Consider the following 16,710-nt stretch of genomic DNA (forward strand, 5'->3'; position numbering starts at 1 on the left):
TTGTATGTGATCAACTAGATCACTGTGTCTAAACCACACCGGCAAAATTTGATCGGACTCGATGGTATCTAACATCCGGCACAATGAAGGAACATTAATAGACAGAAGAAAGAAAGGTTTCTCCTTATTTTCTTATTTTTTTTATGATATCGAAGAATATATTTAGATATACAACTACTCTCTATTGTGATATGCAATATTTTCTACAACCGTTCTATATTAACGGAGAAATAAGTAAAAATGCACATCAAAATGACGAATTGAGTGAACCTTGCCTCGAAATTGTTTAATTTCTCGTTAAATTGTTCACATTGTACGGAAAGAAAGGTACGGGAAGATAGATACTGACATGGAGATTGCAAAACTAGTCATTATGAGCATCTCAATACTTGTATTTCTGTGTATGGAACGAAAGAAATGGGTCATGTCAAATTAAAATACACCAGTTTCGTCATTGTTGTTTTTACACAATCACCCGGTTTCGTCTATATATATCACCCGTTTTTTTATATTTTTTTACAACCAACAATTTATGAAAAGCAACGTTAACACAGATCTGAACATTGTCTTTGAAAGAATTTAAATATATATTTATTATAAAGTTAACTTGGCGTTGTTAAATTTATTTACATAGGTAATTATAGTAATACACATTTTCCTAATGAAAGGCGTATCCGTTATTTCACTGATCTTCAAACTAATTTTAAATGGAATATAAATACTCAATAGCAAACGCTGATATCTAATTATTTTTTTAACATTAACATTATGATATTTTTTTATATAGGTTTTGAGATACATCGCAATATGTGACCCCCCCTTTTTTACAAAAAAAAACTAAATAACGCTTAATAAACAAAATTCAAAACATCACCAAAAAGTATGCAGAAATTAAGATTTATATTACTAAGAAGTGTGTAAAGTTTGATACAGTGTGATAAATCGTTTTGAGATATGGCGCGACATGTTAAAAGACACACTCCTATTTTACTTACAAAGTCCTGTAACTCAAAAAGATTTAATTTGATTTTCACTAAAAGGTTTACAGATCGTTTGACCATTTCAAGAAATAAGTTTCATGAAAACTTGATAAGCTGTTCTCAAGTTACGGTGCAACATGTTTACGCTGGACAGAAGGATAGATGGATAGATAGACGGACGGACAGAATGACTGATAGATGGAGGAACGCACGGGTGGAAGGAAGGACGGATGGACTGATAGAAGGAAGGACAGACGTACGGACGGATGTATACATTAATAAGTCCTGTCAAAATTGTGACTGGCGTGTAAAAACGCAATGAAATTGAAAAAAAACCCTCTTAATTAAAGGTCAATAAGTTTTATTAGGATATCGGCCAAGTCGATTTATTTGTATATCTTCTTGACTTCCTAAGTCATTTTTGCTATATGACTTTTATATATATGTTTGAAAATAATAGATAGAAATTGATAAAAAGAACTTCAAATTCGTCATTTAAGGGCAATGCAATAAGTCCTTTACAGTGAGTTGACTGTTAGTGTTGCTCTCCACCAATTGCAATTCATTCAAAATTTTGACCAAATTGCAATTTGTTTTATAAAATGAAATTGTTCAACTGGTCAGAAATTTGAACCAACTGCTGTAGAAAACCACAGCCAAGTCATGAAAGTGCAAGGTGATAAAATAAAACATACTTACAATCCTATAAGACTTTAACTCCACTTTAATGATGTTGTGACAAAATTAGTTTATCAGTTTGTATAGTTATATTATATTCATTTCCATGCTGAAAGGGAACTGTTTATTTTGAATTGCTATTAAATTGTCCAAACTAAGCTTTCATATAGTTTTTCTTTCTAAAAGTATTCTATATTTATAAGAATCAGACATTATGTGAATTAAAACATTTCATATTCAGTAAAATATGTGTAAAATTGCAAGATATGTTTGTAGGAAGTTTCCATGGGGGAGATAATAACTTTTCTTTCAAAAAGTCTTTATTCAAAAGAATAATATTTTAGGTTATCTCCCCTGAAAACTTATCAATAGCATATTGTTATTTCACACATATTTTACTGAATATATGATGTTTTATTTAAAATGATATCTGATTCTTATAAATATAGAATACTTTTAGAAAGAAAAACTATATGAAAGCTTAGTTTGGACAATTTTATAGCAATTCAAAATAAACAGTTCCTCTTTAGCATGGAAATGATTGTAATATAACTATACAAACTGATAAACTAATTTTGTCACAACATCATTAAAGTGGAGTTGAAGTCTTATAGGATTGTACGTATATTTTATTTTATCACCTTGCACTTTCACATTTTGACTGAACAATTTGTTCAATATTCTGACCAGTTGAACAATTTGGTTTAATAAAACAAATTGCAATTTGGTCAAAATTTAGAATGAGTTGCAATTGGTGGAGAGCAACACTAACAGTCAACTCACTGTAAGAACTAATATGAGAATTTTATAGTAAATGGACAAATGGTAGAGCTCAACATTTTGAAGATAATCACCTGGCCCTTTCGAATTGTCTATGTCTACGGCTGTGTTTAAATAATTGACATCATACACTTGCATGCCCCCTTTGTTTATTTCTTAGCCATGACGGCCATCCTGGTTGACAAGCGGGGTCACAGTAAACTTTTTAAAACTAGATACCGGAATTATAATTAAAAAAGACATATGATTTTAAATAAGGTTTGTTAAATGCAGCCTAGTAATTTTAGATGTGAAAATTTATGTAAAAAATTGTATTGAAAGATAATGAACGACAGTCGACGGCTTTTTGTACTAAGGCAAACTGGGATTAATTTTATATAATTATTTTGACAGCTAAGGCGAAATGAGAATAAGCCGTGCCAAGTGATGAAAAAAAATACTTTTCCTGTTGGGTCAAGCAAGCTAAAAACAACAAAGATTTCCAAACAAAATTACACCGTTCTTGAATTAAAAAAAAAATGTGTAACAACTGAAAATTTCAAATTTCACAAACCGGATAACTTGATCGGACATGTATAGCAAACAACTTCACTGGCGTTTTTTTTTTTCAATAAAAAAAAATTTAAGACATATTTATTATTTAAGTGTACGCACTAATATGTCACAAATGCTTAAATGATCGCAATTCAATTTATGATGAAGGTCTGTAAGATAAAAAAAAAAATGGTCACAGAAACTTAACCAATTGTTTATGGAACCATTTAAGTCGAGGTCTAATGAATCATGCCAGGCGGACATGAACACATTCTAATTATTAAAACATAATTCATATAGAAAACGCATATTTGAGAGCTTTAATCTGAATTTGCGTTATAACCTTCATTTCTATCTATTCTGCTGTTATAAATTTTTGAATGCAAAGTAAAATTAAAATTATTTGTGTTCTATAAGAGTAGGAATTCTAGTGTTTGCTTATTATTTATTTGAATCTGAGACTAATCATATAAAAAGCTGTATGTGAAAGAACTTGTTTTCCAACGACCCGGTTACAAAACTCCTTTTTAACACTGAAGTTGAATTATCAATTATAATGTAATGCGATTATGATTTTTTTTTAGTTGACCAAACCGGGTTATGCATTGTGAAATCTATGACCAAACCGGGTGGTAAACATTGACGAAACCGGCCATTTCCATTTTGACATGACCCATTTCTTTCGTTCCATACGCAGAAATACAAGTATTGAGGTGTTTATAATGACAAGTTTTGCAATCTCCGTGTCAGTATCTATCATCCTGTATCTCTCTTTCCGTACAATGTGAACAATTTAACGAGAAATTAAACAATTTCGAGGCAAGGTTCACTCAATTCGTCATTTTGACGTGCATTTTTACTTATTTCTCCGTTAATATAGAACGGTTGTAGAAAATATTGCATATTACAATAGAAAATAGTTGTATATGTATATATATTCTTGGATATCTTAAAAAAAAAAGAAAATAAGGAGAAACCTATCTTTCTTCTGTCTATTAATGCTCCGTCATTGTGCCGGATGTTAGATACCATCGAGTCCGATCAAATTTTGCCGGTGTGGTTTAGACACAGTGTAGAAGTAGAGTTTAAATAAGAATAAATGGAAATGGCATAGAATTTACTATTAAAAATTCACCCATAAGTCAGTATATAAATCTATCTAAAACTATATATGAGAATTATCCTATTAATTTGTCAATTATTACAATAAATCAAAATTTGCTTTATTTGTAAAGAATGATGTTTACACTGAGATGACATATAAATGTCCTTGTTGAAGTTTAGTCAAATTATTTGCCCCCAAAGAATAATAGCATTTTTATATTACATGTATTACTCCTTAAACCATAGTTTTAATTTGATTTCTAATTATTGCATCTTAGTTACGCAGCTTGTAAGCAATTTACCTAGAGTTGGCATAGCAAAAAGTAACACAAGCTCAAAGTAACTCTTACAATGGATTATTCATTTTCCCTGCTGTTCTAAAATTAATAAACTATTTGAATTACAAAAAATCTTGTGTTTCCTATTATATGTCATCTCTGCACAGGTTTTCTTCTTTATCTTTCAGCATCAGTAAAGTCTTCTCAAGAAGAACTGGCAGTATCAGGAGATAATTTGAACTATGACATAGATGAGTCTGATATGAAGTCACCCAGATATCTTACCTACAGTAATCAAATATTACAAAGAGATTCGTTACAACAGATTGGGGAGAAGGAAAAGCAATCAAAAACTTTGAGAAGTACCATTAGTCAACAGAGAAAAGTGAAAATACCTTTGGTATCAGCACCTGAGGATAGCCTGGCAGGAAATGATGATAACAATTCTGTTCCCAGATCAAAATCACATGATGAAGGTGAAAAAACAGCTTTATTTGATAGAAATTTAATTCAAGATAAGTCAGATGTTGACAATGGTTGCAGCATTAATGTGGAAGTGGTGCCAAACTTGTGTGAAAGTGATAATGATATGAGTTCACCGTCGTTAACTTACTGGGAAAACAAATTGATACAAAGACAAAAGTGTGGTAACATATTTATAAAGAATGATCAAGAATCATTGCAAAGTAGCTGTGAGAATTGGGAGACAAAAGATAAATCTAATTATGGAAATGATACACAGGATATCCAATGTAAAAACCAATATGAAAATAGTAGTGGTCAATTCAATTTCAGTACAATCAGGTTCAGTAACTCTGTTACACAGAACCAAGTACAACACAGACATGACAGAGATAAAATAAGACATTATGACAAACAAGACAATGAATGTTATAAAATAAATATTGGAGGGAATTCATTTAATAAAACTTCTACTGTTCCTAATGAAACAGAAACAAGGGAGAGTGATAATACTGGATTTAAATGGGGAAAGTATGCTGACTTTGATGATGAAGATGATGACTTTTTAACCTTTGACCAATCATTTAGTGTCCCAGTGGTGACTGACCAGGCAGAGAAACCTACAACTTCATTGCGGTCTTGGACAAAACACAATGACACATTTGATATTGATGAGTCATTAGTTGTTCCAGAAGTGATAGACTGGAAAGAGAATCCAGTAATCTCATTGCGGCCATGGACAAAATGTAATGAAAGTTTTGGCATACCCAACATGCCTGATCAAGCAGAGAAACACACTATCTCATTACAGCCTGCAAAGAGACAAAGTGATACATTTGATTTATCAGATTCAAGTCCCTTAGATACAATTACAGAAAGTCAGTCTTTAAGCAAGAACGAACTTATTCATGCTACATCTCAAAAATTTCAAAGCACTTCTCAAAACAATAAGGAGCAATTTCAGTCTAGGCATATATCAGAAAAGCAATATTTATCTCCAAACAATCAGAATTTAAACCAAAATATACAATCCGTAATAACTAGAACAAATAGTCCAAACTTTTCACATGGAAATCCTTCCAATGTAGAATCTACGTCAGTGGCATGTGTTACTCCAACAGATAATGTCAATCCAGGGAAGAAATTTAAATGTCCAGTTCCACAACTTACTTCTAGTATCCTGAAAGGAACAAAGGTAATAATTATAGCTACTACTTGTAAGTAATAGTATTTCTATTTAAATTAGTTTAGGTGGTTTATTTTTCATTCAGACAAGATGTTTCAATATATTTTTAGTAATAGTAATCCTTTGTGATTTTGATTTTTTGATTTTTTTTTTAAAATACAAAGGTCTATATGTTGTACTGATTTCTTTGGAGGGTGAACATGAAGAAAGAATTTGCAAATAAATAAAATGTTGAAATGATTATCCTTTTTTGGTGCAGTTATAATTTGTTAGAATTTTTTTTAGATGATAATTAAATATGATAAAACATCATTTCAATGTTTACATTGTGAATGTTACAAACAGATGACACAAAAGCATGACCAACAGACTGCTTCTTCCACATGTAACCACTGCTTTATATAATTTGTATTACTTCATTTCAACAGAGAAATTTAGGATCAGATTTACAGTTCCCAAGTATACAAGAAATAACAGAAAATAGTCAACTAGTTAGAGAGATGGAGATTCCTACAAGATTTACCTCCCTTAGTAACTACAAACAAGTCTTTACAGCTGCTCTAAAAGGTATGATGATAGACAAATATTCACTTTATGTTGTTATCCAATTTGATCATGTGGAAGTATTTATAGATATATATTCTATAATATTTGGTATATATATATATCTTCAAAACATTTGAACATTATCCTATTTGACCTTGGTGGATATATTTTCAGAATATTTGAACTTTATCCTGTTTGACCTTGGTGTGTAATTTTTCAGAATATTTGAACATTATTCTGTTTGACCTTGGTATATATATTTTCAGAACATTTGAACATTATTCTGTTTGACCTTGGTGTATATATTTTCAGAACATTTGAACATTATTCTGTTTGACCTTGGTGTATATATTTTCAGAACATTTGAACATTATTCTGTTTGACCTTGGTGTATATATTTTCAGAACATTTGAACATTATTCTGTTTGACCTTGGTTTATATATTTTCAGACCATTTGAACATTATCCTGTTTGACCTTGGTGTATAATATTTCAGAACATCTGAACATTATCCTGTTTGACCTTGGTGTATATATTTTCAGAACATTTGAACATTATTCTGTTTGACCTTGGTGTATATATTTTCAGAACATTTGAACATTATCCTGTTTGACCTTGGTGTATATATAAATTTCCGAACATCTGAACATTATTCTGTTTGACCTTGGTGTATATATTTTTAGAACATTTGAACATTATTCTGTTTGACCTTGGTGTATATATTTTCAGAACATTTGAATATTATCCTGTTTGACCTTGGAGTGAAGTATCACCATGCATTATCTAAGATAGATACCACCTCATATCTGCCAACTGTGCCAGGTATAGTTACGTATGTTAATAAGTTATCAAAGGGTTATGATAAAGTATATAAATGAATGTATACTTGAAACATGAAGTTGTTATTATTTTCCTTTTGGACTGAAGATACATAGGGATTTACATTATTGACAGAACCAGAACTTCAAGAGTTCAGTCCTTATCAAACTTGCAATGATGCTCATGTCTAACAATACTAAGATATCTATTAAATTTCAAGCTCAAATTTCAAGTCACAAATTAGCTCTGCAGAAAAAACTTGTAGATACAATAGAAGATAAAAAGTGTTAATTATACCCCCGCTTTAAAAAAGGGGGGGTATACTGTTTTACCTCTGTCTGTCCGTCCATCAGTCCGTCCGTCAGTCAGTCCGTCCCATGAAACTTTCGTCACATTTTTCTCAGGAACTACACATCCACCCTTTCTGTAATTTGGTAACAACATTTATATATGTCAGCCATACCGTGTGATGCGTTTTCAGATTCATCACTTGATAACTTCCTGTTTACCGAACACTTGTCTGATTTTACACATGATAGCCAAGTTGAAAATTTTCGTCACATTTTTCTCAGGAACTACAATACAAGGATTTCTGAAATTTGGTTTCAGGATTTATATAAGTCACCTATACCGTGTGATGCGTTTTCAGATTCATCACTCGACAACTTCCTGTTTACCGAACACTTGCATATTTTTACACTATTAATATTATCCACTTGCGGCGGGGGTATCATCAGTGAGCAGTAACTCGCAGTTTCACTTGTTTTGTCCTATTTTGTGAAATGTCAAGAATTACAAAACTTAAAAATAAAACTCTTAGCAAGATATCTAGAATATGAAGCTGAATTTTATGAGTTGATGGACCTTTAATTTAATTGTTTGTCTATGTTATTTTGATTAAATTTAATAGAAGTATTAATATCTTTTCATATAGGTAGATACTGAAATGATATAGAATAGATTAAAAGTTGGGGTGCGAACGATTTTCGAAGAAAATTAGAAACACTGCCATTTTATGATCCTCTATATGAACCTAAAGGAAAAATGAAAAGGTGAAGGAGAAAGATTTAGATATATAATGTCATACACTTTTTAAAATAAACACTATGATATATTTGTTTAGGAACAGAGAATAAAGGAACAGTAAACAGTAACCCAGTCTGTAAATGTGGAGCTCCATCAAAGATGATACAAGTTAAAAAATCTGGTCCCAATCATAACAGATTCTTCTATGCTTGTAATGCTGCTAGGAACAGTCAATGTAAGGTAAAAAAAGTCATTGCCAGTTCTAGGTGCCTGTTCTCTACTTTGTCTTCTGATGTTTTTATCATTAAAAAAATCTTTTGAATTTGGTCTTAATTCTTGTTAAATGAAGTTGTAGATATTGTCTGGGAACGAATAATAACGTCAGTACTGGTCAAACACCAGTCACCATCAGAAGTTCACTGTTTCGCTCAAAGTAAATTGCTGTGGATATTGGATACCAATTTCTGTGGATATGTAGGTACAGGTGAACCATGAATTTGAATGATCAACGAATTACAAATTTTCCATAGACTTGTATGCAGACATTAGCAAAGCCAAGAAATCAAATATCTACGAAAAGTGGAAGTTTTTCTCAATCGATGAAAATTGGTACCCACGAAATTAAAAGAATCCACAGTAACAGGAACCCTTATGGAAAATGTTCCTTTATAAAAATGTGTACCAAAAGTTAGGCATAATACCATAGACTCAGAATTCATTTTTACTTAGAACCAGCAAAAAAATGGTTATTAGAATGCATAATTTTGTTAGAAATTTGATAGGTTTGTTGACCAGTTACCGTCAGTTTGCCAATAAAAGATACAACTTACATATAATTAGGACATTAATGTTATATGTATAACAAGAAGAGAAGAAAGTATGTCAACTGAACAAAACACATAGCCATTTTAACAATTAATTTGGAAAGCCATTTTAACAATTAAATTGAAATCAACCACTCACATTATATTGAGGAGATGTATAGCTTTTAATTTTGAAAATTTTAATTTTTTTTAAATTCTTTTGAAAGAAACTATATTCAAAATAAAGATTAGATATTGCTTTGCCTAATAATGTTGAGTTTGTCATAAAGCAATGAAGTCCTGTCCCTACATATGTAACTTTCCACAACAAGTTTTATTATCAGAAAATTCTGCATTTCCCTATCTTAATCAGATCAAACAAAACAGAGTTTTTATCAATAAAGTAAAGATTTCAACATTTTATTTTTATGCAACACTTGTTTAATGAAATTAAATGACAGATGAGGGTACTTGGTAACTGACTGTAACTGGTCCTGTACAGCTTAAAATAGACCACACGGGTTAAAAAAAGGTTTCTAGAACAGAAACAACCTTGGGAAGATCATGATGCTTAGATGACCAAGATCTACCTAACGCCAATTATGTCTTTAGTGTCAGAAAACTTCATTTAAGAGTCATTGTATATAAGCTGTGATAATTATATTTAAATGATTTTATCATTTTTGCATATTATTTTGTTAAAATGACAAACGATTAAAAAGTACAATATGTCATTGATTTTTTTCTTCAGTTTTTCCAGTGGTCAGATGAGAAAGGAGGTGGACACAATAAGAAAGGAGGAATAGACAAACAAACAATGTCTGACCCAACCTCCATTTCTACATTTATAAGAAGTCATCATGTTTATTTCTACTGTGACTGTACATTCATCAAGAAATCACAAGAAAACATCATGACACATTTCAGGAGGAACACACCAGTAAGTACTAGTCTAGGGGACGTAATCAACACAAACCATCATGATACATTTCAGGAGAAGCACACCAGTAAGTACTAGGGGAGGTAATCTACAGAAAACATCATGACACATTTCAGGAGGAACACACCAGTAGGTAATCAACAGAAAACATCATGACACATTTCAAAATAAACACACCAGTAAGTACTAGAGGAGGCAGCGGTAATCAACAGAAAACATGACACATTGCAGGAGGAACACATCAGTAAGTACTAGGGGAGGTAATCTACAGAAAACATCATGACACATTTCAGGAGGAACACACCAGTTAGTACTAGGGGAGGTAATTAACAGAAAACATCACGATACATTTCAAAATAAACACACCAGTAAGTACTAGGGGAGGTAATCAACAGAAAACATGACACATTTAAAAATAAACACACCAGTAAACATCATGACATATTTTAGAGAAACACACCAGTAATTACTAGGGGAGATAATGAACACAAACCATCATGACACATTTCAGAGAGAACACATCAGTTAGTACTAGAGGAGGTAATCAACAAAAAACAACATGACACATTTCCGAAGGAACACACAAGTTGATACTAAGGGAGGTAATCAACAAAAAAAACACTGTTTTTCAGGAAAAACACACCAGTAAGTACCAGGGGAGCTAATCAACAGAAAACATGACACATTTCAGAAGGAACACACCAGTAAGTACTAGGGAAGGTAATCAATAGAAAATAACACATTTCAGGAGAAACACACCAGTATTTAAAGTACATGGGGAGGTAATCAAGACAAACCACTATGACATATTTCAGGAGGAACACACCAGTAAGTACTAGGGGAAGTAATCAAGACGAACCACTGTGAACATTTCAGGAGAAACACACCAGTAAGTACTAGGGGAAGTAATCAAGACAAACCACTGTGACATATTTCAGGAGGAACACACCAGTAAGTACTAGGGGAAGTAATCAAGACGAACCACTGTGAACATTTCAGGAGAAACACACCAGTAAGTACTAGGGGAAGTAATCAAGACAAACCACTGTGACATATTTCAGGAGGAACACACCAGTAAGTACTAGGGGAGGTAATCAAGACAAACCACTGTGACATATTTCAGGAGGAACACACCAGTAAGTACTAGGGGAGGTAATCAAGACAAACCACTGTGAACATTTCAGGAGAAACACACCAGTAAGTACTAGGGGAGGTAATCAAGACAAACCACTGTGACATATTTCAGGAGGAACACACCAGTAAGTACTAGGGGAGATAATCAAGACAAACCACTGTGAATATTTCAGGAGAAACACACCAGTAAGTACTAGGGGAGGTAATCAAGACAAACCACTGTGACATATTTCAGGAGGAACACACCAGTAAGTACTTGTAGATTTTGAATTTTCAAAGTGCATTTATTAAAGAAGTTTTACTTAAAGAACCTGTATGTGTGTGTTCCTTGCACAATATTTACCTTATCTAAAAGAAAACTTACATTTGTTTTTTGCAGAATTGGGTAAAACAGAGGATGGGTATGGATATTACAGGCAAGAAAAAGATGTACATACAATTATCAAAGAAAGATAACTCAGGTTTATACTCAAAAGGTAAAAAAAAAAGAATTATGATGGAAAGATAACCATGATTATAGTGAAAAGTAAAGAAAATAAAAGGAGATACATATATTCTGTTGTTGCAAAGATGATATTGTATCATTTATATAACTGTTTTGGTTGTACTCGTGTTTAAGTTATATACTATTCAATGAGTAAAGAGGTAACATCCTTTATTGAACTGAAAAAATGAAGATGTGGTATGATAAACAATGAGACAACTTTCCACCAGAGTTTAGATGACATGGATGAATAATACAAGCTGCTGAATTTTAAGAAGAACAACTAATAATATTATTTTTTTTAAAACTCATTATTATATCTCAGAAGAAGAGTTACTGACAACAAATTTATTTATGTTGTTTGAAGAAATATATATCACCATAATATTTTATTACAGATGATTTATGGATAATATCCAGACATCTTGACTTCCGTCCTTCGTCCACTGTTTTGTGTAAGAGTACATATTATGGACCAACATCAGGGAACGAAGTGGAGATAGAACCTATAGCCAGTTTCTGTCCGTCTAACTGGTCAAATGGAGGTATATGTTAAATTACAAAGTTTTGTTTAAAATTTTTTTTATAGGAAAATAAATTTCTTTATTTAGAGTGAGTAATCACTAAATAAATATTAAACAAACCCAATTTTAATTTATCAGCCTCCTTTCATTTTATAAATGCATTCCGATATTTGCAAGGAAAAATTTGAACAATATGGTCCTTAGTATGTACCACTTATGAATTGTGATTGAAGAAGATCTCCTTAAATTTGAAATGTATGTCCTGATTTTAAATCAAGGTGGTATTAGCTACACTTGTACAGTAGTGTTTTACTAGGCTATATGGTGGTATTAGCTACACTTGTACAGTAGTGTTTTACTAGGCTACAAGGTGGTATTAGCTACACTTGTACAGTAGTGTTTTACTAGGCTACAAGAATTTCCAGTTTTACGTTCCAACAGCAATATCTTTTGTATTATTTCAGAGAAATGTCATGCCATACTAGGAGGGAATGTGTCTGGAGAATTAAGTTATCTGGTGAACTTAGAGGAGAATGTGACTATTACAGATGTCCCTGTGTTACAGTCCTTACTGGCTTGGTAAATAACTTCAGTGGTCTGATAGAAGGGTGATGCTTTGATTGAGTAAGGTGGTAGGTTACATACCAAGCCATCTAAAACTTGAAATTAATGGTATTAGCTAATTTCTTGTCAAGCAGAGGGCATTCAGGACTTAGAACTACATGTATTGACTAAATCAGAATGATTTGACATCTGGGTATGGTTAAGTGAATAGTCTTCTTGTATAACTGTTTTAGAGTTAGCATGTCAGAAAAGTATAAAAATATCATACTCAATATACATTGTATGTTTGATGCTTTGCCATGCAGCAATCTATCAATAAACAGTAGGTAATTCCTCTGAAATATTCTATAAAGCATTTGCACTTTATAGAATATTTCAGAATATATTGCAACAGATTGGTACTTGAGAAAATTCTAAGTACAAAGAATTATTGGCCTACAATAAGTATAAGATTTTAGTCTTAGTGGACAATAAATAAAATAAACACAAAGGGTAAATTACATCAAAATTTACACATCATCAACACAAATATGGAATTGAATTTATTAAGGATTATGCTCACCTGGTTTACAGGATTTGATTATTACTTTATCAATTTTTCCACAATAGGACTAGTTTTGAATGGGACTTTAGTATTTGAAGTATAAACAAGAAAAACGAGTCTTAAGTCTTTATAAGTGTAAAGAAATGCCTTGCATTATGTTTGTGGATGCCACACATTTGATAGTTAGAAACTAATGTCACAATTTAAGGAAACTTTTCTTAAGTTATGCAGTTTCATTAAGTCACATCTAGTTAGGTTAGATTATAAGAGTAATAGTTGAACAATTTTTTTTTAAATAGAATTTAATTTTTTTATTTACAGCAATACAGAAAGAAGCTCCTCTTCATTTACTGCTCCTTTAAAAGTGTCAGAGAACACCAATATTTATGTGCCAGAAGGTTATGTGGTAAGTACATATAAAAGTGTCAGAGAACACCAATATTTATGTCCGAGAAGGTTATGTGGTAAGTACATATAAAAGTGTCAGAGAACACCAATATATATGTCCCAGAAGGTTATGTGGTAAGTACATATAAAAGTGTCAGAGAACACCAATATTTATGTCCCAGAAAGTTATGTGGTAGGTACATATAAAAGTGTCAGAGAACACCAATATTTATGTCCCAGAAGGTTATGTGGTAGGTACATATAAAAGTGTCAGAGAACACCAATATTTATGTCCCAGAAGGTTATGTGGTAAGTACATATAAAAGTGTCAGAGAACACCAATATATATGTCCCAGAAGGTTATGTGGTAAGTACATATAAAAGTGTCAGAGAACACCAATATTTATGTCCCAGAAGGTTATGTGGTAGGTACATATAAAAGTGTCAGAGAACACCAATATATATGTCCCAGAAGGTTATGTGGTAAGTACATATAAAAGTATCAGAGAACACCAATATATATGTCCCAGAAGGTTATGTGGTAAGTACATATAAAAGGGTTAGAGAACACCAATATTTATGTCCCAGAAGGTTATGTGGTAAGTACATATAAAAGTATCAGAGAACACCAATATTTATGTCCCAGAAGGTTATGTGGTAGGTACATATAAAAGTGTCGGAGAACACCAATATATATGTCCCAGAAGGTTATGTGGTAAGTACATATAAAAATGTCAGAGAACACCAATATTTATGTCCCAGAAGGTTATGTGGTAAGTACATATAAAAGTATCAGAGAACACCAATATTTATGTCCCAGAAGGTTATGTGGTAGGTACATATAAAAGTGTCGGAGAACACCAATATATATGTCCCAGAAGGTTATGTGGTAAGTACATATAAAAGTGTCAGAGAACACCAATATTTATGTCCTAGAAGGTTATGTGGTAAGTACATATAAAAGTAACAGAGAAAACCAATATTTATGTCCCAGAAAGTTATGTGGTAAGTACATATAAAAGTGTCAGAGAACACCAATATATATGTCCCAGAAGGTTATGTGGTAAGTACATATAAAAGTGTCAGAGAACACCAATATTTATGTCCCAGAAGGTTATGTGGTAAATACATATTAAAATGTCATAGAACACCAATATATATGTCCCAGAAGGTTATGTGGTAAGTACATATAAAAGTGTCAGAGAACACCAATATTTATGTCCCAGAAAGTTATGTGGTAAATACATATTAAAATGTCATAGAACACCAATATATATGTCCCAGAAGGTTATGTGGTAAGTACATATAAAAGTGTCAGAGAACACCAATATATATGTCCCAGAAGGTTATGTGGTAAGTACATATAAAAGTGTCAGAGAACACCAATATTTATGTCCCAGAAAGTTATGTGGTAAATACATATTAAAATGTCATAGAACACCAATATATATGTCCCAGAAGGTTATGTGGTAAGTACATATAAAAGTGTCAGAGAACACCAATATATATGTCCCAGAAAGTTATGTGGTAAGTACATATAAAAGTGTCAGAGAACACCAATATTATTGTCCCAGAAAGTTATGTGGTAAATACATATTAAAATGTCATAGAACACCAATATATATGTCCCAGAAGGTTATGTGGTAAGTACATATAAAAGTATCAGAGAACATCAATATATATGTCCCAGAAGGTTATGTGGTAAGTACATATAAAAGGGTTAGAGAACACCAATATTTATGTCCCAGAAAGTTATGTGGTAAGTACATATAAAAATGTCAGAGAACACCATTATATATGTCCCAGAAGGTTATGTGGTAAATACATATAAAAGTGTCAGAGAACACCAATATTTATGTCCCAGAAGGTTATGTGGTAAGTACATATAAAAGTATCAGAGAACACCAATATTCATGTCCCAGAAGGTTATGTGGTAGGTACATATAAAAGTGTCGGAGAACACCAATATATATGTCCCAGAAGGTTATGTGGTAAGTACATATAAAAGTGTCAGAGAACACCAATATTTATGTCCTAGAAGGTTATGTGGTAAGTACATATAAAAGTAACAGAGAAAACCAATATTTATGTCCCAGAAAGTTATGTGGTAAGTACATATAAAAGTGTCAGAGAACACCAATATATATGTCCCAGAAGGTTATGTGGTAAGTACATATAAAAGTGTCAGAGAACACCAATATTTATGTCCCAGAAAGTTATGTGGTAAATACATATTAAAATGTCATAGAACACCAATATATATGTCCCAGAAGGTTATGTGGTAAGTACATATAAAAGTGTCAGAGAACACCAATATATATGTCCCAGAAGGTTATGTGGTAAGTACATATAAAAGTGTCAGAGAACACCAATATTTATGTCCCAGAAAGTTATGTGGTAAATACATATTAAAATGTCATAGAACACCAATATATATGTCCCAGAAGGTTATGTGGTAAGTACATATAAAAGTATCAGAGAACATCAATATATATGTCCCAGAAGGTTATGTGGTAAGTACATATAAAAGGGTTAGAGAACACCAATATTTATGTCCCAGAAAGTTATGTGGTAAGTACATATAAAAATGTCAGAGAACACCAATATATATGTCCCAGAAGGTTATGTGGTAAATACATATAAAAGTGTCAGAGAACACCAATATATATGTCCCAGAAGGTTATGTGGTAAGTACATATAAAAGTGTCAGAGAACACCAATATTTATGTCCCAGAAAGTTATGTGGTAAATACATATTAAAATGTCATAGAACACCAATATATATGTCCCAGAAGGTTATGTGGTAAGTACATATAAAAGTATCAGAGAACATCAATATATATGTCCCAGAAGGTTATGTGGTAAGTACATATAAAAGGGTTAGAGAACACCAATATTTATGTCCCAGAAAGTTATGTGGTAAGTACATATAAAAAT

The 16,710-nt window shown here is 32.0% G+C and overlaps 1 protein-coding gene across 1 annotated transcript in view; it reads left to right on the forward strand.

Moving 5' to 3' along the window:
• The window catches only part of LOC139487508 (uncharacterized), a 66,434-nt gene that overhangs the window by 27,419 nt on the left and 22,305 nt on the right, over positions 1–16,710 (forward strand). The window contains exons 10-18 of the mRNA XM_071272360.1: positions 4,543–6,011; positions 6,431–6,569; positions 7,278–7,370; positions 8,491–8,633; positions 9,948–10,136; positions 11,650–11,746; positions 12,153–12,299; positions 12,743–12,857; positions 13,708–13,792. Of these exons, the coding sequence (XP_071128461.1) occupies positions 4,543–6,011; positions 6,431–6,569; positions 7,278–7,370; positions 8,491–8,633; positions 9,948–10,136; positions 11,650–11,746; positions 12,153–12,299; positions 12,743–12,857; positions 13,708–13,792 (2,477 nt within the window). The remainder of the gene's footprint in view (positions 1–4,542; positions 6,012–6,430; positions 6,570–7,277; positions 7,371–8,490; positions 8,634–9,947; positions 10,137–11,649; positions 11,747–12,152; positions 12,300–12,742; positions 12,858–13,707; positions 13,793–16,710) is intronic.

The sequence above is a fragment of the Mytilus edulis genome, chromosome 9 (genome assembly GCF_963676685.1).
Source record: "Mytilus edulis chromosome 9, xbMytEdul2.2, whole genome shotgun sequence".
Taxonomy (NCBI): Eukaryota; Metazoa; Mollusca; class Bivalvia; order Mytilida; family Mytilidae; genus Mytilus; species Mytilus edulis.